Source organism: Doryrhamphus excisus, chromosome 16 (genome assembly GCF_030265055.1).
Source record: "Doryrhamphus excisus isolate RoL2022-K1 chromosome 16, RoL_Dexc_1.0, whole genome shotgun sequence".
Classification (NCBI taxonomy): Eukaryota; Metazoa; Chordata; class Actinopteri; order Syngnathiformes; family Syngnathidae; genus Doryrhamphus; species Doryrhamphus excisus.
Window position 1 is genome coordinate 17744103 of NC_080481.1, and position 27802 is coordinate 17771904.

General features: G+C 37.9%; 1 protein-coding gene across 1 annotated transcript; it reads right to left on the minus strand.

Moving 5' to 3' along the window:
- Positions 1–347: 347 nt before the first annotated feature.
- On the minus strand, positions 348–27618 carry LOC131104072 (cryptochrome-1-like). Its single transcript, XM_058050837.1, has 15 exons — positions 27455–27618; positions 25386–25549; positions 14635–14743; positions 14399–14541; positions 14127–14311; positions 12367–12455; positions 9478–9618; positions 8019–8330; positions 7798–7949; positions 5792–5994; positions 5497–5613; positions 5295–5432; positions 5139–5219; positions 4933–5054; positions 348–1546 (listed from the first exon to the last, which is right to left on the minus strand). Exons 2-15 carry the CDS (start codon positions 25541–25543, stop codon positions 1538–1540), a joined length of 1959 nt encoding a protein of 652 aa, XP_057906820.1. The 5' UTR covers positions 25544–25549; positions 27455–27618; the 3' UTR covers positions 348–1537.
- Between the last annotated feature and the right edge of the window lie 184 nt (positions 27619–27802).

The window sequence follows — 27802 nt, forward strand, 5'->3', positions numbered from 1 at the left end:
TGGATACGTGATTCTATGAAGGAATATCATGTATCATGTAGAACGTGTTCCTTAGGGCCTTTAATTCGTCAACAGTAACTCCCCAGATGAGCACCTGACAGCCAATCAACCAAGTTTAGAAATGACTGAACAAACGTTAACGAAAACTTATGACCAAAATTTAACAATGGTTACATTTTCAATCTAAAAAATATATATTTTGCTGATTACATCATCCTGTGCGGTAATATCCACAAACTAATAGCACCACTAGAAAGCGCTACTCAAGACCTTTAATTTGAGGTGCTACTCAACAGTCGCAAATTGAGTCGATATTTAGTCGTAAATTACGACAAAGACAAACCGAGTTGAAACAATTGTTTATTGGATGTCAATCACAAAAGAAGCCTTTCACATCACGAGGCAGCAGGACAGAGAACAAGCACCAGCCTCCAGAACCCATCGTTTTTGTTTCTCTGCTGATTGTGATAAAGAAAAACTAGCATTGTTTGACTCGTTTTTACACACAAACACAATTATCGTACAGATACACGACAATAAGTTTGACCCGTCCCCCCTTGCCCACCAATGACGCAACAGTGTCGGGCAGTCGCCGTATGATCTGTTGCCCCAATCTGCAGCTTCCAAAAAAAAAAAAAGGAAAAATTTAACAGAAAAAACTAGCATAAAAAATTCCGAAATTTTTATAATTATGTAAAATTCCCGAAAACTAAATAAATTCAAGGAAATTTTTGGCCCAAGTCGACATCACAAGTATCGCCACGAACACACGACAATTTGAATGCGATCCAAATAAAACTGTGACCCAAAAAAAAACGATCCAATCGTCAGATAACGCCGCAGTAACGCCACTTGGACAAAAGAGGGCGCAAAAGTGCAACGGCAGATTGGGGCTTCAGGCGAAACGTTCCCGTTTTTTTTCTACGTTGTCGTTGATGTGCAGTCGACGTAATAGTGCGGTGGAGAAGTGTACATTCTTGGGTTGGATTTCCGCGCCACAAACCTGGTAATAGTGGAGGTCCGACTCGGCTGTGAGGAATGTTTCGTTAGCATCACGCATTAGCATCACGCTCTATTGTGTCTTTTTCCGTGATTTTTTGGTTGTTTTATATGAAAGAGTAGAAAAAGAGGGCGCTGGCTGTTTGTTATGCTAAGCTAATCTCGAGTGTCGTGTAGGAAGGAGGGCTAATGTTCCTGAAAGGAGCACCCCTGCTGGCTGCTGGGGTGAATTACACCTGCATTCAAATGACATTGTTATATACAATACATACACATAGCCGTTAAAAGCAAAGATTTTTTTACATTTTGGTCTTTTTTTTCCTGTTTTGACTTTTATTATAAATAAATTGTCCAGCTCCAACAACAACCGAGGAGATTTTTGTTGGGATTTTTTAAGGTCTTATTTTTTTTTTAAAAAACAAAAAACGTGTCTGCGTGCCACATTTTCACCTGGGTGGTTTGAGCGATTTACACGAGGAGCCGGAAAGGACGAACGTGGGTGGATGTCGTCTTCTCTCGTCGCTCGTGTCTTCGTCTGTTAGGTGGTCTGTGGGAGTGGACAGTGGAGTGTCACGGCAATGATTATAACCAATAAGGACTTTACTACGAGTAAAAGTATAGTCATGATATAGAGGGGAGGGAGCCAGCGGCTGTGGCCCAGAAAAGTGCACTATATTCGGACACATAGTCCCAGCAGCTGGTGTGCTGCTGTGGAGGTCAGGAGAATAGTATAGAGCCCTCACAGTACCATTATGGAATACTAGAATAATTAATGACATTTTTAAAAAATAAAATAATTTATTGTTGTTTTAAAATTAACAAAAAAATTCTGAACAATGTCTACATTTTTTACATTTTTGTTAAGAGTTTTACACTTGACAAAAATAATGTAATTTCCTAGTATGAATAATTGAATCTACTTCCATAAGAAACAATGTGACATTGCTTCACAAAGGTTAAATATGCTGTAAGTGCATTAGATCCCTTATTGTACTCTAAAGATGCAACAGATGCATTATGGGAGGTGACTCCTTCCTTCCTGTGTGTGTGTGAACCGCCACCGCCGCCGCAGTGTTTGCATAGTTTGCGGTGCAAAACCTGTTTTGGATTTTGTCCACTGAAAGCACAGCAACTGGACTTTTACAGCCGAGACCGGGGACAGAATCCATAACACACATGACGCAATACAGTATGTGTCGCCATAGCGACCTGAGCAAATAGGTATGTATAGTATCGATAGCATAAGCGGCAGCTCTACACATATATGACATCAGCTAAAGTCTTTAAAGGGGACCTATTATGCTCATTTTGACCCTTTGTATTGAGCTGTGGACTCCTATGAAGCAGCAACATACGATAACCCCCGCAGGAAGCTTTCTTGACCTTCCAGAATCTGCACCTATTCCTCTGTATTTCCTTGTATTTACATTACTCTTAAAGGGAGCAAACTTCCTGTTACACTTGTGACTTAAAACATTACTTAGACACTTAATAAAGCTTTTATGGCGACCGCAGTTTAACCCCGGAACAGACTATTTCTACTTACATTATTATTAAGAGTGGTTATCTTCTTTTTACACTTGTATAATAGATAAAAATGCGACTTAATACATTGCCTGCACACTAAAAGCTTTTACGATGACCACAGTTTGACCCTGGAACAGACTATTTCTCTTTACATTACTAGTAAGGGGGGGGCGAACGTCCTGTTACACTAGTGTGACAAATACAAATGTCAAAATGTGACTTAAAACATTACTTAAACTTAATAAAGCTTTTATGACGACCGCAGTTTAACCCCGGAACAGACTATTTCTACTTACATTATTATTAAGAGTGGTTATCTTCTTTTTACACTTGTATAATAGATCAAAATGAAACTTAATACATTGCCTGTATACTAAAAGCTTTTATGATGACCACAGCTTCACCCTGGAACAGACTATTTGTATTTACATTACTAGTAAGGGGAGCCAACTTCCTGTTACACTTGTGTGACAAATACAAATGTTAAAATGTGACTTAAAACATTATTTAGACACTTAAAGCTTTTATGACGATTGCAGTTTAACCCCGGAACAGACTATTTCTACTTACATTATTTATTAAGAGTGGTTATCTTCTTTTTACACTTGTATAATAGATAAAAATGCGACTTAATACATTTCCTGTACACTAAAAGCTTTTATGATGACTCCAGCTTGACTCTGGAACAGACTATTTGTATTTACATTACTAGTAAGGGGGACGAACTTCCTGTTACACTTGTGTGACAAATACAAATGTTAAAATGTGACTTCAAACATTACTTGGACACTTAATAAAGCTTTTATGACAACCGCAGTTTAACCCCGGAACAGACTATTTCTACTTACATTATTATTAAGAGTGGTTATCTTCTTTTTACACTTGTATAATAGATAGAAATGTGACTTAATACATTTCCTGTACACTAAAAGCTTTTATGATGACCACAGCTTGACCCTGGAACAGACTATTTCTATTTACATTACTAGTAAGGGGGGAACTTCCTGTTACATTAGTGTGACAAATACAAATGTCAAAATGTGACTTAAAACATTACTTGGACACTTAATAAAGCTTTTATGACGACCGCAGTTTAACCCCGGAACAGACTATTTCTCCTTACATTATTATTAAGAGTGGTTATCTTCTTTTTACACTTGTATAATAGATAAAAATGCGACTTAATACATTGCTTGTACACTAAAAGCTTTTATGATGACTCCAGCTTGACCCTGGAACAGACTATTTGTATTTACATTAGCAGCATGGGGGCGAACTTCCTGTTATATTAGTGTAACAAATACAAATGTTAAAATGTGACTTAAAACATTACTTGGATACTTAATAAAGCTTTTATGACAACCGCAGTTTAACCCCGGAACAGACTATTTCTACTTATATTATTATTAAGAGTGGTTATCTTCTTTTTACACTTGTATAATAGATAGAAATGCGACTTAATACATTTCCTGTACAATAAAAGCTCTTATGATGACTCCAGCTTGACTCTGGAACAGACTATTTGTATTTACATTACTAGTAAGGGGGACGAACTTCCTGTTACACTTGTGTGACAAATACAAATGTTAAAATGTGACTTAAAACATTACTTGGACACTTAATAAAGCTTTCATGACGACCGCAGTTTAACCCCGGAACAGACTATTTCTACTTACATTATTATTAAGAGTGGTTATCTTCTTTTTACACTTGTATAATAGATAGAAATGCGACTTAATACATTTCCTGTACACGAAAAGCTTTTATGATGACTCCAGCTTGACTCTGGAACAGACTATTTGTATTACACTAGTAAGGGGAGCCAACGTCCTGTTACACTAGCGTGACAAATACAAATGTTAAAATCTGACTTAAAAAATGACTTAGACACTTAAAGCTTTTATGATGATTGCAGTTTAACCCCGGAACAGACTATTTCCACTTACATTATTATTCAGAGTGGTTATCTTATATAATAGATAAAAATGCGACTTAATACATTGCCTGTACACTAAAAGCTTTTATGATGACCACAGCTTGACCCTGGAACAGACTATTTATATTTACATCATTGGTGGGCAATGACGACCTCGGCATATATTGTGATATTTTTATGACGTATCATATGATGATATAAATTCTGCGGAATCTTGTATAAAAAGCTACAACCCTTAAGCCATATAATGTAATACGCTTGACTCAAATTATATATATTTTATATTTATTCATGGCAAAAGTTCAAAAGGTTTTTTTTTTTTAACCCTAATTTACATTATGATCATTACCGGTGCTCAACTTCTTTTTACACTTGTGACTTAAATCATGTCCGTACACTTAATAAAGCTTCATGATGGCCACAGTTTGACCCTGGAACAGATAATTTCCAAGAAAACAGACGTGACTGACCTCTGCGCTCTGTCTCTGCATCTTGTGGGTGGAGCAGGACGATGACTCTTCCTCGCCCGAGCCCTCGCGTTCCGACTCGCGTTCTCGTTTTCCTGTGATGCTGCCCCTGATGTGGGTCAGACCTGAGGGTACAAAGTCCGTCGTTAAAAAAAAAAAAGGCTTTTTTTGGTGCCCGATCGGAAGTGTGGAAGTTTGAGGCATCCTACCTGGATGCTGAGGCACGGCAAACTCGTGGTACAGTTGGCTGCCGGCAACAGCGGTGTTGTTTTCTGGCACTGTGTGGTATCCTGGCGACACATTAGCACTTAGCATTAACACTTTAACCGCAAGCTAACCCGTAACGCACATGTCACGTGACCCACCGTGCTGCTGCACCATTGGCTGCGGTCGCTGCTGCCCGACACCGCCGGGCCCCCTCGACCGCTCCTCGCTGTCAAAATTCAACAGGATGCTCCCGCTGCCGTTTCCGGTGGCGACGGGTCCTCCCGATACGCCGGGCACTGCGAGGAGAGATGGCGGATGACGTGGTGGTCAAACGTGACGCCATCACGACAGGGGACTTACTGTGCGGGGAGCTGTTATTGTTGCCGGCGTTGGGGACCGCTGGCTGCTCCCCGGGCGAGTAGACCATCATTCCCCCGTTTCCGTTGCCGTTGGTGGACGGCACCGATGCCAGCAGACCTGAACGACACATGTGGATGTCACTAAAGTAACAAAGCGACGCATGACTATAAATGACATTAGCGGTGCCCCCCTTATGGGTTGTGATGATACGGTGCTACCATTAGCACAATAGCTGTCGGACAATGAGTTGCTAAGCCCCGCCCACATCTTGTTCGATGGCCGCATTTGTCATTACCGAGTCCTCGGTATCGGCTGAGCTGCTGGTAGATTTGCTTCATCCTCTCGATGTTGAGGCGGCTGGCCTCGGCGTGGTGCACCATGGGCTTGGGGTAGTGGACGCCGATGACGCACCTGGCGGCCGCCTGCACCGACTGGGGCGCGTTCCAGGGGTCGTAGATGAACTTGGCGGGGAAACCTCGGAGGATGGGCAAGTAACGTCTGGAAACAGAAATAAATTTGCTCATTTTCTACCGCTTTTCCTCACGAGGGTCGCGGGGGGTGCTGGAGCCTATCACACACTGTCTTCGGGCGAGAGGCGGCGTACACCCTGGACTGGTCGCCGGCCAATCACAGCAGAAATAAATCATATCATATTTCTACTTACATTATTATTAAGAGTGGTTATCTTCTTTTTACACTTGTATAAGAGACAGAAATGCGACTTAAAACATTTCCTGTACACTAAAAGCTTTTATGATGACTCCAGCTTGACCCTGGAACAGACTATTTGTATTTACATTACTAGTAAGGGGGACGAACTTCTTGTTACACAAGTGTGACAAATACAAATGTTAAAATGTGACTTAAAACATTACTTGGACACTTAATAAAGCTTTTATGACGACTGCAGTTTAACCCCGGAACAGACTATTTCCACTTACATTATTATTCAGAGTGGTTATCTTATATAATAGATAAAAATGCGACTTAATACATTGCCTGTACACTAAAAGTTTTTATGATGACTCCAGCTTGACCCTGGAACAGACTATTTGTATTTACATTACTAGTAAGGGGGACGAACTTCTTGTTACACAAGTGTGACAAATACAAATGTTAAAATGTGACTTAAAACATTACTTGGACACTTAATAAAGCTTTTATGACGACCGCAGTTTAACCCCGGAACAGACTATTTCTACTTATATTATTATTAAGAGTGGTTATCTTCTTTTTACACATGTATAATAGATAAAAATGTGACTTAATACATTGCCTGTACACTAAAAGCTTTTATGATGACTCCAGCTTGACCCTGGAACAGACTATTTGTATTTACATTACTAGTAAGGGGGACGAACTTCTTGTTACACAAGTGTGACAAATACAAATGTTAAAATGTGACTTAAAACATTACTTGGACACTTAATAAAGCTTTTATGACGACCGCAGTTTAACCCCGGAACAGACTATTTCCACTTACATTATTATTCAGAGTGGTTATCTTATATAATAGATAAAAATGCGACTTAATACATTGCCTGTACACTAAAAGCTTTTATGATGACTCCAGCTTGACCCTGGAACAGACTATTTGTATTTACATTACTAGTAAGGGGGACGAACTTCTTGTTACACAAGTGTGACAAATACAAATGTTAAAATGTGACTTAAAACATTACTTGGACACTTAATAAAGCTTTTATGACGACCGCAGTTTAACCCCGGAACAGACTATTTCCGCTTACATTATTATTCAGAGTGGTTATCTTATATAATAGATAAAAATGCGACTTAATACATTACCTGTACACTAAAAGCTTTTATGATGACCACAGCTTGACCCTGGAACAGACTATTTATATTTACATCATTGGTGGGCAATGACGACCTCGGCATATATTGTGATATTTTTATGACGTATCATATGATGATATAAATTCTGCGGAATCTTGTATAAAAAGCTACAACCCTTAAGCCATATAATGTAATACGCTTGACTCAAATTATATATATTTTATATTTATTCATGGCAAAAGTTCAAAAGGTTTTTTTTTTTTTAAACCCTAATTTACATTATGATCATTACCGGTGCTCAACTTCTTTTTACACTTGTGACTTAAATGTGACTGGAGCCTATCACAGCTGTCTTCGGGCGAGAGGCGGGGCACACCCTGGACTGGTCGCCGGCCAATCACAGCAGAAATAAATCATATTACCACGAAAAATCATAAACCACAATCTAAAGAGAAAAACCGAACAAATAAAGGGGGACACAGCAAGTAGAAGTGGGGTGCCCACCTGATGAAGTCCCCGTTGGGGTCGGTGCGTCGGCCGAAGCCCACGGGACAGTAGCAGTGGAAGAACTGCTGGAAGAAGGAGCTACAGGAGAGCCACATCCAACTGCCGGCGTTCACGCTCCAGTCGGCGTCCAGAAGCAGCTCCTCAAAGACCTGCCGTGAGGACGGGCGCTTAAGACGTGAATCGACGACAAACCCCGCCCCCTCCGGCGTGGGGCTCACCTTCATGCCTTCCTCCCAGCTGATCCACAGGTCGCCTCGGGTGAGGAAGCAGGCGACGGCGTGGCGAGCCAAGTGGTGGATCCAGCCCTCCTGCCTCAGTTGAGTCATAATGGCGTCGATCCACGGGAAGCCCGTTTTGGCTTCCGCCCACTTGGCAAGCGCTTCCGGGTTTTTGTCCCAGGGGATTCGGACGCAGATGGGGTTGCCCTCCATTTTGTCGAAGCGCGGGTTGTTAGTGGCGGCCGTGTAGAAGAACTCCCGCCACAGCAGCTGTCCGTATAGCGAGAGCGGAGGGGAACTGTTCTTTTTCACCTGAGATGACAAAAAAAAAATGACAGGAAGTGACGGCCGGCGGGAGGATGATATATATATATATATATGGAGGACCAAAACTGCCAAAATAATAAATAAATTAATAAATAAAAGTGAAAATAAAAACAAAAATGAAAAAAAAAAAATCAAAAAAATAAATACACAAAAATAAATAAAAATGGAAATAAAAACAAAAATAAAAAAATATATACATAAATAAATAAATAAAAGCAAAAATAAATACAAAAAACAAAATTAAAAAATTAAAAATAAATACAAAAATAAATGTAGAAATAAATACAAAAATAAATATATAAATAGAATTACATATCAATAAATAAAAAAAAGCACTCTGCTCTCATATGTATTTATTTCATGCTGCAGACAATGTCAGCTTGAAATGCAGAAGGAAAAACTATTCAAATGAGGGGGCGGTCCTAAGTGTGTCTTGGGTTGAACTGTTCGCCTATTGGTTGATTGACATGTGAGTGCGAAAATCGACAAAGTATGCCTGCAAACGGCCACAGCAAGAGGAAGTCACCACACCACTCTCAATGGCGGTAAATATGGCTGCAATCTCCAGGGATCTCCGTTTGCGAGCAGATATTTCGGATAATGCTTCCCCGGATTACCTGCTTTTCCGGGTGGAAGCCTTATTGGAGCCTGATCTCTCTCCTCCCAGACGGAGCTTTTTCGCACTCACATGTCGATCAACCAATAGGCGAACAGTTCAACCCAAGACACACTTAGGACTGCCCCCTCATTTGAATAGTTTTTCCTTCTGCATTTCACGCTGACATTGTCTGCAGCATGAAATAAATACATATGAGAGCAGAGTGCTTTTATTTATTTATTGATATGTAATTCTATTTATATATTTATTTTTGTATTTATTTCTACATTTATTTTTGTATTTTTTTAAAATTTTTGAATCTTGTTTTTTATTTTTGTATTTATTTTTGCTTTTATTTATTTATTTATGTATATATTTTTTATTTTTATTTTTATTTCCATTTATATTTATTTTTGTGTATTTAATTTTTTGATTTTTTTTCATTTTTGTTTTTATTTTCACTTTTATTTATTTATTATTTTGGCAGTTTTGGTCCTCCATAGATATCGGGCGTGTCGCGGCCGAGAGCCCCACCTTGCGGTAGAGGTCAGTGAGTTTGAAGTAGAAAAGGCGGCAGGAGAGGCAGCCGAAGCGAAGGTAAGGGCTGAGGCCCGTCGGGCTGGCCAGCAGCGAGTTGGCGTTCATCCTGGGACGCTCGAAGTTGGCCACCCACGCCTGTAAGGTGCACAAGGAGAGCGGGGGAGGGGAGGTGCAGAGCATCCCACAGCAACCAACAGTAAGGCGATGTCCACATATGCACGGGGATTTTTTTTTAAAAAAAACACAAGAGACTTCCATGCCAAAAAATAAATAAAACAGATCACGCGTTGTCAAGAGCTGACGAAGCCCTTGGAAGAAAACACGACTAAAAATGGACCGCAGCATTACGTTTTTTAATAAAATTAATTCCCATTAGGGCACGTGATAAACAATATGTCTAAAAAAAACCTCCAATGTATCGTATGGATGACAAAAAAAACCTTTAAAAAAAAATACCCGTTGTTCTTTGTGGACATGGCCTTACGCCGGGCTCACACTGACGACGCCGCAGCTCCGCTCCGGCTGCAGAAACCAGATGTATTACGCAATAACTAGCCTCGCATCCAGGAAGTTCTCGTAAACATTAGCTGGATCCCTCAAAGCCACGGTGTCGTAGATTTCTGTGTCATACAAAATGCCTACAACAGGGATTTCAACCGTGCGGAATGCTTCCGGCGGCCGCAACGGAGCCGCAACGGTTTCAGTGTGAGCCCGGGTTACGCTGCATTCCAAAAAAAACTGTAAAGTCCTGAATTTCATTTCTTTGATGTGAACTTTGGCAATGCAATTACTTTATTAATAAAACAGTAAAGCCTTTTCAAACCAATTAGATAGACATTAAATTACCACTTTTAAAATGGCCGCCATACTGCGCTGCTTACGGACTGGACTGACCAAGCTAATTGCCACTAGCCGGCTAACAAAGTTTTACGAAAAAATAAAAACCGGAAAGTGTCATTCCGACAGTCAAAATACACCGCTGATTATTGTTAGCAAAATTTGAGTCCAAGCAACGCTAACAGAGGGGCTACATGACGCTAATAGAGGGGCTACGTGGGGGCTAACAGAGGGGCTAAATGGGGGCTAACAGAGGGGCTAAATGGGGGCTAACAGAGGGGCTAAATGGGGGCTAACAGAGGAGCTACGTGGAGGCTAACAGAGGGGCTACGTGGGGGCTAACAGAGGGGCTACGTGGGGGCTAACAGAGGGGCTACGTGGGGGCTAACAGAGGGGCTACGTGGGGGCTAACAGAGGGGCTGCGTGGGGGCTAACAGAGGGGCTGCGTGGGGGCTAACAGAGGGGCTGCGTGGGGGCTAACAGAGGGGCTGCGTGGGGGCTAACAGAGGGGCTGCGTGTGCGCTAACAGAGGGGCTGCGTGTGCGCTAACAGAGGGGCTAAATGGGGGCTAACAGAGGGGCTAAATGGGGGCTAACAGAGGAGCTACGTGGAGGCTAACAGAGGAGCTACGTGGAGGCTAACAGAGGGGCTAGGTGGGGGCTAACAGAGGGGCTACGTGGGGGCTAACAGAGGGGCTACGTGGGGGCTAACAGAGGGGCTGCGTGGGGGCTAACAGAGGGGCTGCGTGGGGGCTAACAGAGGGGCTGCGTGGGGGCTAACAGAGGGGCTGCGTGAGCGCTAACAGAGGGGCTGCGTGTGCGCTAACAGAGGGGCTAAATGGGGGCTAACAGAGGGGCTAAATGGGGGCTAACAGAGGGGCTAAATGGGGGCTAACAGAGGGGCTAAATGGGGGCTAACAGAGGGGCTACGTGAGCGCTAACAGAGGGGCTACGTGAGCGCTAACAGAGGGGCTACGTGAGCGCTAACAGAGGGGCTATGTGAGCGCTAACAGAGGGGCTATGTGAGCACTAACAGAAGGGCTACGTTAGTGCTAACAGAGGGGCTATGTTAGCGCTAACAGAGGGGCTACGTGAGCGCTAACAGAGGGGCTATGTAAGCGCTAACAGAGGGGTTATGTGAGCGCTAACAGAGGGGCTACGTTAGTGCTAACAGAGGGGCTACGTTAGTGCTAACAGAGTGGCTATGTAAGCGCTAACAGAAGGGCTACGTGAGCGCTAACAGAGGGGCTACGTGAGCGCTAACAGAGGGCCTAAGTGAGCGCTAACAGAGGGCCTAAGTGAGCGCTAACAGAGGGGCTACGTTAGTGCTAACAGAGGGGCTATGTTAGCGCTAACAGAGTGGCTACATAAGCGCTAACAGAAGGGCTACGTAAGCGCTAACAGAAGGGCTACGTTAGTGCTAACAGAGGGGCTACATTAGCGCTAACAGAAGGGCTACGTTAGCGCTAACAGAGGGGCTACGTTAGTGCTAACAGAGTGGCTATGTAAGCGCTAACAGAGGGGCTACGTTAGTGCTAACAGAGGGGCTACGTGAGCGCTAACAGAGGGCCTAAGTGAGCGCTAACAGAGGGGCTACGTGAGCGCTAACAGAGGGGCTATGTGAACGCTAACAGAGGGGCTATGTAAGCGCTAACAGAGGGGCTACGTGAGCGCTAACAGAGGGGCTACGTGAGCGCTAACAGAGGGGCTATGTAAGCGCTAACAGAGGGGCTACGTGAGCGCTAACAGAGGGGCCATATGAATGCTAACATGGAATTACATCACAAGACAGTTGCCAATGCATTCTGGGTCTTGTAGTTGTCAAGGCCAAAATTCAGTATGCGGATCAAAAAGATCCGCTGTCGCGACTCTGTAAGGAAAATGCCGAAAGAACGAAACAAACAGCGTAGGGCCTTCCCAGACTCAAACGTTCAACTTCCCAGTTTATTTTCGGAATGCAGCACTAATGTCGTTGAGGTTACTTTGGGGGGACGTTCAATGACAAAACGAAAGCACAACCAAATAAAACACCAAAGACGATACTGACTTTTCTCTCTAGATGGCGCTCTATCCGAGTCAGAGCCTCGGTCTCGCCACCCGGCCACACGGCGGTTGGCAGGCCCTCGGTGTCGAAGCCTGAATGCAACAATGTCACTCGTTAGCCGTCCGATTAAAACAGCAAAGACAAATAATTGAAGCGTACAGTAATCCCTCATTGGCTGCGGCTAATTGGCTCGGCTTGGATGGCGTACCACACGAGTCAAGCAGCACTCATTCATTTAGACACACTCTGTCACCTGGTACCTGAAGTACACGTATGAATGAAGCTCCAGGTGCGTGGAGATTTAGGCCGCGGGGGGGGGGGTGTCAGAGACTTTAAATACACTAATAGAGTGAAGAGTGGCACAGGTGGCGGCAGCAGGTTAAGCCTTTGCTTATCAATGGAGCCAAAAAAAACCAAACATCTGTGAATGGAAACAAGACATCTGACATAATGAATCCAATAGTCGGCTTTAGACGGCTTTTAGGCCTCGGCCTCCATTTGGCTAAGTTGCTAAATTGACTATAATAGAAACAAGCGACAACAAACAAAAGCACTTTCATGGAACCCCCTGATGGGTTGTGAGTTTTTCCTTGCCTGGATGGGGGTTCAGATCAGGGGATGTCATCCGTCAACTACTGTTGTCTACTGTTGCCTGCTTTGAGGCTTGAGGTGATTAGGGCCTGTATAAATAAACTTATATTTTAATTTTATTAGATTTTTATTTATCTTTATTTTTTACACTTTTATTAAAATAATTTTTTGCAATTTAATTAAATCCTTTTCCTTTTAATTTTAGTCTTGCTATGTTTACACTTTTTAGTTATTTAAAAAAATTTTAAATATTTTTTTATGTTTAAATTTGTGTATTTTTAATACATTTACCAAAGCCCTTTTTTCAACACATTTATTAATTAGTTTTTTTTTTTACTCTAATTTAGTTTTATTTAAGTTGAAAAAAATTTGATTCATTTGTATTGTATATTATTTTTACTTTTATTTCACTTGGATGTAGTTATTCATGTTATTTTGAATTTGTTTTTATTTATTTTTAAATGGTTTTATCAGAGTTATTTTTCACTTTATTTTTTTGTATTTTATTCAATTATTCTTGTTTTAATTTGGTTTTATTTTTCAAGCTTATACTTTTATTGTTTTTGTATTATTTTTTACATTGTTATGTTTCTATTTGTCATATGTCATTTTTATTTATTCATATTTGTTCAATTCATTTTAGTTACAGTTTTATTAAATTGTTGTTATTCTAATTTTATTTTATTTTTATTTTAGTCATTTTATTAATTAATTAATTCATTTAAATTGTATTTATTTTTTACTGTTTGTGGTTTTTATATTACTTACAGTACTTATTTTGGATGAGTGGCTAGCGCGCAGGCCACACAGCTAAGAGACCCGAGTTCGATTCCATCAATTGCATTTGTATTTATGTGGACTACTTTGTTTTTATTTGTATGTTTTTGTCTTTTTAAAAACACTTATCAAATAGTTTCGTTTTTTGTTTAACTTTTATTCAAATTATTTAATTTGTATTTATTTTAAAATGTTGTAGAGTACTTTTTATCATTTTTAAAATAATATTTGGACTTTATTCCCAAAATATGACTTTGTTGTTTTGTTTGTTCCAACGGTGAGCTTTAGAGCAGCATCATCTTCTTAGCAGGTCTTCTGTGATACCAGCGTGACTTTTTAAGACTGTGTTACTAAACGGACTATCAGAGAAACACGCCAATCAAAGCCTTGCTCACCAAGCTCCTCTAGTGACGGCACCCCGTACTTGTCCCCGTGGTCCTCCGAGACGGGGGTGACGCAGTGCGCCATCAGGCTCTCCGACAGCGTCTCGGCGGGCATCTCGGGAGGATCCAGCCGACTGATCAAGGTCTGGAAACGCTTGTATGTGAGAGGGGGCTGCCCGCCGTTCAACTCGATGATCCTAAAAGGAAAACAAAGCGTCCGCCCACGTCACAACTACTTCTGGAGAAGGTTTTGAGCAAGCGTCCGACGGTCTCTAGAAACGTACTTGTCCAGGTCGTAGAGGGTGTGTGATATCTTTACGATGACCTCCACGCCTGCCTCCATCGCTAGCTTCTTGATGGCGGCGTCTCTCTCCTTCCCGAACGGCTCCGAGTCGTACTCAAAGGTTAGTCGGGAGATCTTCCACTCCTGATGCACACAAACACACACACACCAAAAACCACGTCCACGCTTAATGAATGAGCCAATGAATCCAGAAGGTCCTTTTTAGGAGACGCGGACCTTAAAGAGCCGTGGGAACACGTTGGCTGGTTGGCCCCGGATGACAAAGAGGCGGGAGTTGAGTTTCCGAAGGTTAGCATCCAGGTCCTCCAAACACTGGAGGAGAAACCTGGTGGACACAGAGGGACGAATGCCATCAGTTATATGCTACAAACCTACAAAGGTCATAGTCAGGTTTTCTATGTCTTATTTTCTCTTATATGTCTTATTTTTATCTTATTATGTCTACTATATTGGGTCATTCAAATGTATTAGTTCACGTCTAAGGGCTCTAATCATGGTAAAATCCATATTTACAAGGTCAAACAGGCTTTCTATGTCTTATATGTCTTATTTTTATCTTATTATGTCTACTATATTGTGTCATACACATGTATTAGTTCATGTCTAAGGGCTCTAATCATGGTAAAATCCATATTTACAAGGTCAAACAGGCTTTCTATGTCTTATATGTCTTATTTTTATCTTATTATGTCTACTATATTGTGTCATACAGACGTATTAGTTCACGTCTAAGGGCTCTAATCATGGTAAAATCCATATTTACAAGGTCAAACAGGCTTTCTATGTCTTATATGTCTTATGTCTACTATATTGTGTCATACAGATGTATTAGTTCATGTCTAAGGGCTCTAATCATGATAAAATCCATAATTACAAGGTCAAACAGGTTTTCTGTGTCTTATGTCTTATTTTTTATCTTATTATGTCTACTATATTGTGTCATACAAATGTATTAGTTCATGTCTAAGGCCTCTAATCATGGTAAAATCCATATTTACAAGGTCAAACAGGGTTTCTATGTCTTATATGTCTTATTTTTATCTTATTATGTCTACTATATTGTGTCATACAAATGTATTAGGTCACGTCTAAGGGCTCTAATCATGGTAAAATCCATATTTACAAGGTCAAACAGGCTTTCTATGTCTTATTTTTTATCTTATTATGTCTACTATATTGGGTCATACAGATATATTAGTTCATATCTAAGGGCTCTAATCATGGTAAAATCCATATTTACAAGGTCAAACAGGCTTTCTATGTCTTATTTTTTATCTTATTATGTATACTATATTGGGTAATAGGAGTGTAAAGTTGACTATAGGGGTGTTATTTTATGTTTGGAGGGCTCTAAGAATGTTAAAAACCATATTTGGAAGATTGTAAACAGGCTTTCTGTGTCTTATAGGTCTTATTTTTATCTTATTGTGTATACTATATTGGGTAATTGGAGTGTAAAGTTGACTATAGGGGTGTTATTTTATGTTTGGAGGGCTCTAAGAATGTTAAAAACCATATTTGGAAGATTGTAAACAGGCTTTCTGTGTCTTATAGGTCTTATTTTTATCTTATTGTGTATACTATATTGGGTAATAGGAGTGTAAAGTTGACTATAGGGTTGTTATTTTATGTTTGGAGGGCTCTAAGATTGTTAAAAAACATATTTAGAAGATTGTAAACAGGCTTTCTGTGTCTTATAAGTTTTATTTTTATCTTATTATGACTACTATATTGGGTAATAGGAGTGTAAAGTTGACTATAGGGGTGTTATTTTATGTTTGGAGGGCTCTAAGAATGTTAAAAACCATATTTGGAAGATTGTAAACAGGCTTTCTGTGTCTTATAGGTCTTATTTTTATCTTATTGCGTATACTATATTGGGTAATAGGAGTGTAAAGTTGACTATAGGGGTGTTATTTTATGTTTGGAGGGCTCTAAGAATGTTAAATACCATATTTAGGAGATTGTAAACAGGCTTTCTGTGTCTTATAAGTTTTATTTTTATCTTATTATGACTACTATATTGGGTAATAGGAGTGTAAAGTTGACTATAGGGGTGTTATTTTATGTTTGGAGGGCTCTAAGAATGTTAAAAACCATATTTGGAAGATTGTAAACAGGCTTTCTGTGTCTTATAGGTCTTATTTTTATCTTATTGCGTATACTATATTGGGTAATAGGAGTGTAAAGTTGACTATAGGGGTGTTATTTTATGTTTGGAGGGCTCTAAGAATGTTAAATACCATATTTAGGAGATTGTAAACAGGCTTTCTGTGTCTTATAAGTTTTATTTTTATCTTATTATGACTACTATATTGGGTAATAGGAGTGTAAAGTTGACTATAGGGGTGTTATTTTATGTTTGGAGGGCTCTAAGAATGTTAAAAACCATATTTAGGAGATTGTAAACAGGCTTTCTGTGTCTTATAGGTTTTATTTTTATCTTATTATGTATACTATATTGGGTAATAGGAGTGTAAAGTTGACTATAGGGGTGTTATTTTATGTTTGGAGGGCTCTAAGAATGTTAAAAACCATATTTAGGAGATTGTAAACAGGCTTTCTGTGTCTTATAGGTTTTATTTTTATCTTATTATGTATACTATATTGGGTAATAGGAGTGTAAAGTTGACTATAGGGGTGTTATTTTATGTTCGGAGGGCTCTAAGAATGTTAAAAACCATATTTGGAAGATTGTAAACAGGCTTTCTGTGTCTTATAGGTCTTATTTTTATCTTATTGTGTATACTATATTGGGTAATAGGAGTGTAAAGTTGACTATAGGGTTGTTATTTTATGTTTGGAGGGCTCTAAGAATGTTAAATACCATATTTAGGAGATTGTAAACAGGCTTTCTGTGTCTTATAAGTTTTATTTTTATCTTATTATGACTACTATATTGGGTAATAGGAGTGTAAAGTTGACTATAGGGGTGTTATTTTATGTTTGGAGGGCTCTAAGAATGTTAAAAACCATATTTAGGAGATTGTAAACAGGCTTTCTGTGTCTTATAGGTTTTATTTTTATCTTATTATGTATACTATATTGGGTAATAGGAGTGTAAAGTTGACTATAGGGGTGTTATTTTATGTTTGGAGGGCTCTAAGAATGTTAAAAACCAAACAGGTTAGGTAATAGTGTAAAGGTGACTATGGGGTGTCTACCGGGCTCTATTGTTAAAAGAAACATATTTAGAAGTTTCCCATGTCGAAAGTGTTATATTTTCTTACATTATGTCTACTATATTATTAGGTGATATTTTTCCATATGATGACCATTGTGTTAGGTAATAGTGTATAAGCGAGTGTAGGGGTATTAGTTCATGTCTAGAGAGCTCTAATAATGTTAAAAAAAAGCATATTTAGAAGTTTGTAAACACGCTTTTTATGTCTTATGTGTTATATTTGGTCTTATTATGTATACTATACTGTATTTGGGTAAGAGGAGTGTAAACTAACAGGCTTCTTCATCTTGTTCACCCCTACTTGCAATGATCTCAGAATAACAAATGCACATGATTTTTCATATCAAGTCATTTTGATACCTCCCTCATCCAAGCTGATGATTATTATGATTATGATTATTATTAGTCAATGTGTCATATTTGACAACAACAGTGATGCCAAGGGAGTATTCTTTCCAAGGTTGCAGTGCACCCGTGTGTGCGTCAGGCTTCAGTGACGTCCACACAGCCGACACAAAAGCAGCAGCCTGAAGGTCGCGTGTGGCTGTAGAGGCCCACGCGGACCAGTCGGGAAAATTTCCCGATGACGTTCTTAAAGACGCCCATATCTGTGTTTACATTTGTGCCACGTGCTGTCCAGATTAGCCGCGCTTGTGTCTTGTAGTCGTGTCGCTTGAGAGCGACTGTAAAAAAAAAAAAAGTCATCTGCGCAACTTTTTGGAGTGCATGGTCAGACCCGTGAACGGCAGGCTTTGCTACACATCCTAAAAAGGTATTGTTTGTCACCCGCAGATCACTTAGTTTGAAGTTTTCAGTTTAATGTTAGCACCGTAGCGCACATGCAACAGTCCACGCCTATGTCTTTTGTCTTATTTTGTTTTCTGTACGGGGTCATAAGAGTGTAAAGGTGACTATAGGGGTGCTAGTTCATGTCTAGAGATTTCTAATAACATTAAAAACACATATTTACAAGGTTACAAGGACTTCTATGTCTTACTTTCCATTATCATATCTATATTCTGGTTAATGGTAGTGTAAAGGTGACTATAGGGGTGCTAGTTCATGTCTAGAGATTTCTAATAACATTAAAAACACGTATTTACAAGGTTACAAGGACTTCTATGTCTTACTTTCCATTATCATATCTATATTCTGGTTAATGGTAGTGTAAAGGTGACTATAGGGGTGCTAGTTCATGTCTAGAGATTTCTAATAACATTAAAAACACATATTTACAAGGTTACAAGGACTTCTATGTCTTACTTTCCCTTATCATATCTATATTCTGGTTAATGGTAGTGTAAAGGTGACTATAGGGGTGCTAGTTCATGTCTAGAGATTTCTAATAACATTAAAAACACGTATTTACAAGGTTACAAGGACTTCTATGTCTTACTTTCCCTTATTATATCTATATTCTGGTTAATAAGAGTGTAAAGGTGACTATAGGGGTGCTAGTTCATGTCTAGAGATTTCTAATAACATTAAAAACACGGATTTACAAGGTTACAAGGACTTCTATGTCTTACTTTCCCATGTCATATCTATATTCCGGTTAATGATAGTGTTAAGGTGACTATAGGGGTGCTAGTTCATGTCTAGAGATTTCTAATAACATTAAAAACACGGATTTACAAGGTTACAAGGACTTTGATGTTTTACTTTCCCTTATTATATCTATATTCTGGTTAATGAGAGTGTAAAGGTGACTATAGGGGTGTTAGTTCATTTTGAGGGCGCTTTAATAATATTAAAATCAGTATTTAGAAGATTGTATACAGGTTATTTTCTCATATTATATTCTCATAGAATATTTTGACTTTGTAACTTCTTTTGCAATGTTAATTTTCCATTAATTGTTGTTTTCGTTATTTGTCGTAATATTACAAAAAACTATTTTTGAAATTTCAACTACGCTACTAAAATGACATTATTTCTCATTATTATTTTATTTTTGTAAAAGAATGATTTTTTTTTCCTCAAAAGAATTTTTTTTCTTTTAATAAACATTTTTTTATTTGTTGTTTTCGCTCCTCGTAATCATGTCTTTTCTCCCAGAATGTTTTCACTTTATCCTCGTAAGATTACAACTTCTTTTGCAAAGTAATTTTTCAAAAATGACATCAATGTTTCGTTTTTCATATTACAAATGAAAAGAAAACCCTACAAATTACTCATAATATTACAAGTTTATTCTCATTTTCCTTGTTAGAATATGATTTTATTCTTGATATTTTAACATTATTTTAATAAAATGATGGCGTGAAATCACAGTGTTTTGTTTATTAGTTTTTGTCATTTTTTCTCCTCATAATTCTGACTTTACGAGCAGAATATTTTGATGTCATTCTTTAGTTTGTGATCCTATTTTCCAAAAACAACATTATCCATTAAAAAAAAATATATATTTATAAAATTACAACTAATTCTGACGTCATTGTGTTGTTGCGTGTATACAATTTTAGGTGGAGGTTGTTTCATATGTTTTTGTAAATGTAACCATGGTGACCAGAAAAATTGTATTTAAAAAAAATCGAATTTAGGCACTAAAAAGGGCAACATCATGGACGCCAAATGCGGATGCTGAGTCATGTTTTCCCACCCCCGACGTGGGCCGCGCTTGCTGTTGTGCTAAACAAATCCTTCTGGGTGCCATGCAAGAATTGCGTGTGCGCGTGCACGTGAGTGTGCATGTGCAGTCCACGTGCACACGTGATCCTCCACAAGGTGTGCGCCTTAGGAGTGTGTACTTTCTGTTAATGCTGTGTGTGTGTGTGTGTGTGTGTTGGCTCAGTCCTTATATAACTGTACTGGCCTACATCTGTTGGTGCAAACACACTTTAGTTTCCGCCAGACCACAACACAATCCCTTAGCCCAGTAACCTCATTCCTGCTCCAAAAATCCTACACATGCGCTCTCTCTCTCTCGCTTTTCCGAACAAATATCTTTTCAAAAAAGTGAAATTAGCTAAAATCCATATTTACAAGGTCAAACAGGCTTTCTATGTCTTATTTTTTTCTTATTATGTACACTATATCGGGTCATACAAATGTATTAGTTCACGTCTAAGGGCTCTAATCATGGTAAAATCCATATTTACAAGGTCAAACAGGCTTTCTATGTCTTATATGTCTTATTTTTATCTTATTATGTCTACTATATTGGGTCATACAAATGTATTAGTTCACATCTAAGGGCTCTAATCATGGTAAAATCCATATTTACAAGGTCAAACAGGCTTTCTATGTCTTATTTTTTTCTTATTATGTACACTATATCGGGTCATACAAATGTATTAGTTCACGTCTAAGGGCTCTAATCATGGTAAAATCCATATTTACAAGGTCAAACAGGCTTTCTGTGTCTTATATGTCTTATTTTTTTATTATGTCTACTATATTGTGTCATACAAATGTATTAGTTCATGTTTAAGGGCTCTAATCATGGTAAAATCCATATTTACAAGGTCAAACAGGCTTTCTATGTCTTATTTTTTATCTTATTGTGTATACTATATTGGGTAATAGGAGTGCAAAGTTGACTATAGGGGTGTTATTTTATGTTTGGAGGGCTCTAAGAATGTTAAAAACCATATTTAGAAGATTGCAAACAGGTTTTCTATGTCTTATACGCTATACTTTTATACTATGTTTTATTTTCACTCATTATGTAGACTATATTTGGTAATATTTACTTTATGTTTAGAGGGATCTAACATTGTTAAAAAACATATTTAGAAGATTGTAAACAGGTTAGGTAATAGTGTAAAGGTGACTATGGGGTGTGTACCGGGCTCTAATGTTAAAAAAAAACATATTTAGAAGTTTCCCATGTTGAAAGTGTTATATTTTCTTTAGCTTATAAATGACATTTAAAGATGTTATAATGTAGCTGGCAAAACTCAAGAGTAGTGAGTGTACCCAATTTTTTTTTTTAAATCACTTAGGAGAAATTGTGATATTTCACAGAATCAATGCGTCAACTTGTTTGGATTATTTTTTGGTAAATATGTCATATTTTTAACGTGGAAATTTTTCAATAATAATGTAAAAAATATTTTTTTAAGTAATAATTAATTAGTTGATTGATATAATTTAATATATTAATTTATTTTATAATCACCGTTATTGTGTTACAACATTTTCCAGTGAGGCCCTTTATTAAAAATATAAAATAGGTATTCACCACTAAGATTATGGTTGATATTTTGGGTAATTACTTTATTATTTTTCTAAGTAATAAAAAAATTAATACTTAAAAGAGTAATACATTATTATTGTTTATAATTATTTTATAATATTTTATACTGTTATTCATTGTTTTTATTATGATTAATCATGCTTACCACGAGACTCCGACCGATATATCGGGGGGGATTAAAGATACAAATAACTTGGGTCTTGCTACAAGAGCCGTCTGCCAGTGCTAACTTTACCAATCTAAATACTAATAAATAAAACTTCTGTCAAAACACGTCATTAACTTGGACCTAAAAATAATACAATATTAAAAATAGTAATAAAATTAATATAGATATTTATTGTATTATTTCCTTTTATGACCATTTCAATACAGTTCTTTCGAGAAGGGCTCGTTTGCTGACAAACAAAATGAAGATTTGAACAAATTTTTTTTTTTTTATTTTTCCCTCCTCCTGGCTCGCTTGTACTACGAGTTCAGAACTCCTTGCAGCCCTTTTGTCAGACGAGAGTGTGAACACACCCCACACAGGGTGCCGCCGCACGTTTTTGGACAGATCCGCTTCCCTTCAGGGAGGCCGCGGAGGCGGTCGCGCTTTGCCTGCAGCCTTTTTCCAGGCGGCGCACCGAGCGCCCCCGTCTCAAGTAGGTCACCATCACGTAACCATCCTCACAAGTTGCACGCCGCTCGCCTGGCACACTAACCTACATCTGAATCCCGGCTCGTTCCACAGGGAGGGAATACGCCGCTGATGAGACTCGGCTCAGCACTTTTAGCCCCAAAAACGTTGGGAGATTTTCATTGACGATACAGGACAGGAGAAACAGCGCTCCATAATCCCCACGGCACTTGGTCACCCGTTACGGGCACGCCAAAACACTTCCATTCATGGATTCCAGCAAGAGCTAAGCGACGCTGCCAGGTGACCCTATGACCTTCTGTCAGCCATTTTACATTTCTCTTTATTTCTTGAGTGACGCCTGTTGTCCATGCTCGAATATAAGGGTTCTCAAATGGGCTCTACCTGGGACCCTCATTTCCCAATGATCAACAAGTTTTTTTTTTTGTTTTTTTTTTCCACACTTCCGCACAAAAATATTTTTTCTTCCAATATAGTTTCCCCCTCACTTTTACTTTTTAGAGTAATTTTTATTTATATTTATATATTTTATTATTTATATATTTTTATTTCTGATTCTAATTTAGTTTGTCATTTTATATGGCTGAGTCATTTTTAATTTATATTTATTTTATTAATATTTATTGTCATTTTTATTTTGTTATTTTTTGTTATTAGATTAGTTTTTAATTCTGATTTTTGTGTTGCTTTACAATGTTATTGAACTGTTTCTTTATTCCTTTTCTTTTCTTATTTTTATATTTATTATGATATTTTTGAGTCGTTTTTATTTTTTTACAGTTTTATTAAATTGTCTTGATTTGAATTGAGGTTTGCTATTTTTTATTTTTTATTTATTTAAATTTAAAAAAAAATATTATTTGAGTAATTTCTACTTTTTACATTGAAATTGCAAATGAAAAAAATTTGTCATTTTAATTGAAATTCTTTTTACACTTTTATTAAATAATTTTATAAGTTCTGTTTAGTTAATTTTACTTTTAATTTGTATTTGTATTGTTGAAGCGGTGTAGCAAATGGATGGATGGTTTTTACTTATTTTACTTTTATTGAAGTCATTCTTACTGTTTTTTTACACTGTGGAAGTGCATTACACTGACATTATAGGATATAATGTACCATATTTATAAATGATCACTGACTAGGGGTGCATGAGATGGGTTTTCTGCCCCAAAAATTGCATCTTTAAAAAATAAAATAAAATAAATAAATGCTGTTGTTGGAAGATCTTACATGGTACATGGTGGAAAGTGGGAATGGGGTTGGAAAAGCCCTCCTTGGTCGGATACCTGCACTGGAGCACCTCACCCCTTGCAAAGACCATTCTATTGTAAAAGTTCTTCCTTTTGGCACAACAGTGACCTACAAGTGAAAACGTCGCATGTGTGCTTCCTGTTTTGTGGACCGGGGTCTGTGCCGGGCCGCCGCGGCCTTTTATAACGCTTACGTGAAGTCCACGCGGAGCCTGCAGACTCAGACAGGGGTGACCCGCTTCTAAACTGGATGTTCCAGATGGATTATGGGAGCTTCTCGGGGCCGCCAGATGCATTTAGGTCACATCTGCTCCAGCTGTGCATTCGTCCAACCACAAATAGATTTGGCGCTTACCTGTTGGCCCTCGCTCATCCACACATTATTATGGGGGGGTCTGTTTATGGAGGACCGTATGTAAGCAAGTATAAGTATAGTTATGATATGGAAACACTCATAGTAGAAATATTTACCAAATTGAAAACACATTAAAAAAAATGTCATAATATGGAGTAAAAAGTTATAAAATTATAGGAATCAAGTTATAATATTACAGGAATAAAGTCAAAGTATAATGAGGAAAAAGTCTGAATATTACAAAAAATATATTGATAAGGATCATTCAAGAAAGTTTACTTTTCTGTAATATAAAAAAGTAATAATTTTAGGATATAAATAGATAACTAATAACTAATAACTAATAACTAATAACTAATAACTAATAAAAAATAAAAAATAAAAAATAAAAAATAAAAAATAAAAAATAAATAATAAATAATAAATAATAAATAATAAATAATAAATAATAAATAATAAATAATAAATAATAAATAATAAATAATAAATAATAAATAATAAATAATAAATAATAAATAATAAATAATAAATAATGTGATTGGCTGGCGAGCAGTCCAGGGTGTACCCCGCCTCTCGCCCGAAGACAGCTGGGATAGGCTCCAGCACCCCCCGCGACCCTCGTGAGGAAAAAGCGGTAGAAAATGAATGAATGAAATAATAAATAATAAATAATAAATAATAAATAATAAATAATAAATAATAAATAATAAATAATAAATAATAAATAATAAATAATAAATAATAAATAATAAATAATAAATAATAAATATATATATATATAAAATAAAAACATTAAGAGAAAAAATAACAACAAAAAAAGTAAAAATGTTACAAGAATGTTATGAAGAAAACAAAGTTAACAAGATATGCCTTTATTCGTCCCTCAGTGGGGAAATTTGTAAATTTGTAATTTGTAAATTTGTAACAAACATAAAGAGCATAAAGTTGACATATTAAATATCACTTTTTTAAGGTTTTGATAAAATGAGAAACAAAGAAAATAAAAGTTTTTTGGGGGGGGGATTTGGTTAGAGATATAATAATATTTTGGAAATAAAGTCATATTACACTCACAATGACACCACTGGCTACCCAAAGCCACAAATAGATTGCAGTCCTGTGGGAAATACTGCAATTCACATTCCTCCTCAGCAGCCGATCACTCCAGCTAACTGGGCGAGCGTCCCGCCTCGGCGTTACTGCGCTAAAATAAGCACCGTGTGCTATTTTAAAAGTAGCGTCTCCATACAGGATATCATCTGCCAGGACTGGTGCTGGTCTACTTATTCAGAGCCGCTGTTAGTAGCTTCTTTTGTCTACGCAGCACGTCTTACCTCCACCTGTTAACCCCGACGTTGGAGGAGCCCGCAAACCAAGGGTCCAGGAAGTAAACGCAGCGTACCGTGCCCGCCCCGTGAACCGCCTCCCTCAGGGCCGGGTTGTCATGGAGACGCAGGCCCTTCCGGAACCAGTGGATGGAATTGGGGGCCATGTTTGTCTGAGGGAGCGATGAAGATGATGCGTATTAGCAACAGTTTGACCCTGGAGTGGACAGCAAAGCAGCTGAGAGTGACTCAACAGCACCTCTGCTGGTTGTGACCAGGTGGCGCACTCCATTTATTTTTTAAAAATGGATGCCTTCATGTTTAAACTCATCATTACATATGAGTTATATTCATCATTTATGAAGAATAAATTTTATAATTTTATACTTTTATTTTTATAAAAAAAGAATGTCTTCAAAAACATCAATAAACACATTTAAAAACTAAAATTTATTTTGAAAAAAATCTACAAAAATATAACTATATATAGGAAATAAAACACACTCATAATTTCTTTATTAAATTTAACTTTAAATTAACTTTATTTAAATTTTTAACATATTTAAATAATAAAATCAAGCCCATTGTTAAACATACTGCAAGTCATTATTGAAATTATTATTATTATCATTATTATTAAAAAAATAAACATCTCATCACTGTTGATTTTTTTCCCCTTCACTGACGTCTCACACGCCACGCTCGCCAAGACGCTTTTTCAGCGTGGTCTTGGCTTGACATCCATCCAAGAAAACCAAACGCAGCGACAGCCTGCTGTGGGTGGATGGCGGCCCGCTGATGACGCCAACAACAACCTGATGGCGGCATCTGATAAAACTATTTTTTACCCTCCGTCCATTATATTATACTGTTTTTATACAGCAATGTGCTAGCCTTGATGCCGGAATTCAGACAATTTCAAAGTTGTTTGTAGCTTTAATGCTAATATGTAGCATTTTATCATTTGATTTATTGGCGTGGACCGAAGTATCCGGAGGTCCTCAGGAGCAACTGAAATGGCTGGAGTAAATTAAAAACACCATATTTTTTTTTCCCCTTTATTTGGGCAAATATGTGAATCATTACAGTGCATTTCTTACATCAATCAAAATATAACTTTCCATTATTTACATTTGTATTCAACTATATATATATATATTCAACTAGCCCAAAAGGAGTAGGCTGAAGCAAAAGCTTATAAATGCCTACCCCTTTTTGCAGGATATAATCATGTTCATGCCACTGTCTTGTTTCCCCTGTTATTATTTTCATTGTTTTATTATTATTATTATTATCATTATTATCATTATTGTTATAATCTTTATCATTATTACCATCATTATAATCATCATTAATATTACCATTTTCATCATTATAGTTAAAAATTTTGTGATTTTTTAATTTTTTAATTATTTAATTTTACATGGATCGGAAGCACGACGTCCATGGAAAGAGGTGCAGAATCTGGAAGATCTAGAAAGCTTTCTATGCGGGTTATCGTGTGTAGCTGCTCCATAGGAGCCAAAAATGAGCGTAATAGCTCCCCTTTAAGGGTTGGGATATGTCAACAACACTAGCATAGCTACTGTATGTGATGCTAAAGGACTTAAATTACATTAATAACATTACAGTCACATTGTAAGCGATGGACAAAAAACATGATCACATGATTTGAATTTTTTTAATTTGATTGAAGAATGACCTGCTCACATCCCTAGGGATCAGTGCACTGTGGTGGCTGCTAAGTCAACTTCCTTCTGGTGGAAAGTAGGTCATGTCTATGGTGTGCATTGGAAACCGGAACTTCCTCCACAATCCCAAAATGTACCGGTGCTACACAGTTCATGTGTGAGTGTTTTGGTTGTATATTATTATTATTATTATTATTATTATTATTATTATTATTTCGGAATAATCGAGCCCCACAGAAAAGCAGAACATTGTGACTCATTGGGGCTCCTGTCGGTAGAAAGCAGGTCAGCAGAGCGCCGCTTATGTAAGCCGCGAGCATGAGCCGATGTAGCTTCGTAATAAAAGTTCTTTTCGCCGCCTCAGCCAAACAAAGTCAGCCGTCTTACCTCGCAGTGGCGCCCCGCAGCTGTTATTTAAGTCAGGCCCAAACTAAGGAGCATTCCGTCCTCTTGTCGTCCGTCGGACTGCCGAAGTGTTCCTCTTGCCACTTTACCTGTGGACCGCTTGGTTTCATAACAGCTGAGCCCACTGCGCATGCGTCGAGTCCTTGTCCTCGACTGCTGCTGCATTCAATGCTTATAGCGAAATCTTGGGATTCACACTCACCCGCGGATCACAAACACAATCAGATAAATAAATAAAATAACAAGCACGTTGTATAAAAACACACAGGAATATGACTACAATTTAATCAAATAATCAAACTCAGCGAATGCCACTGGCGCGGAGACGTA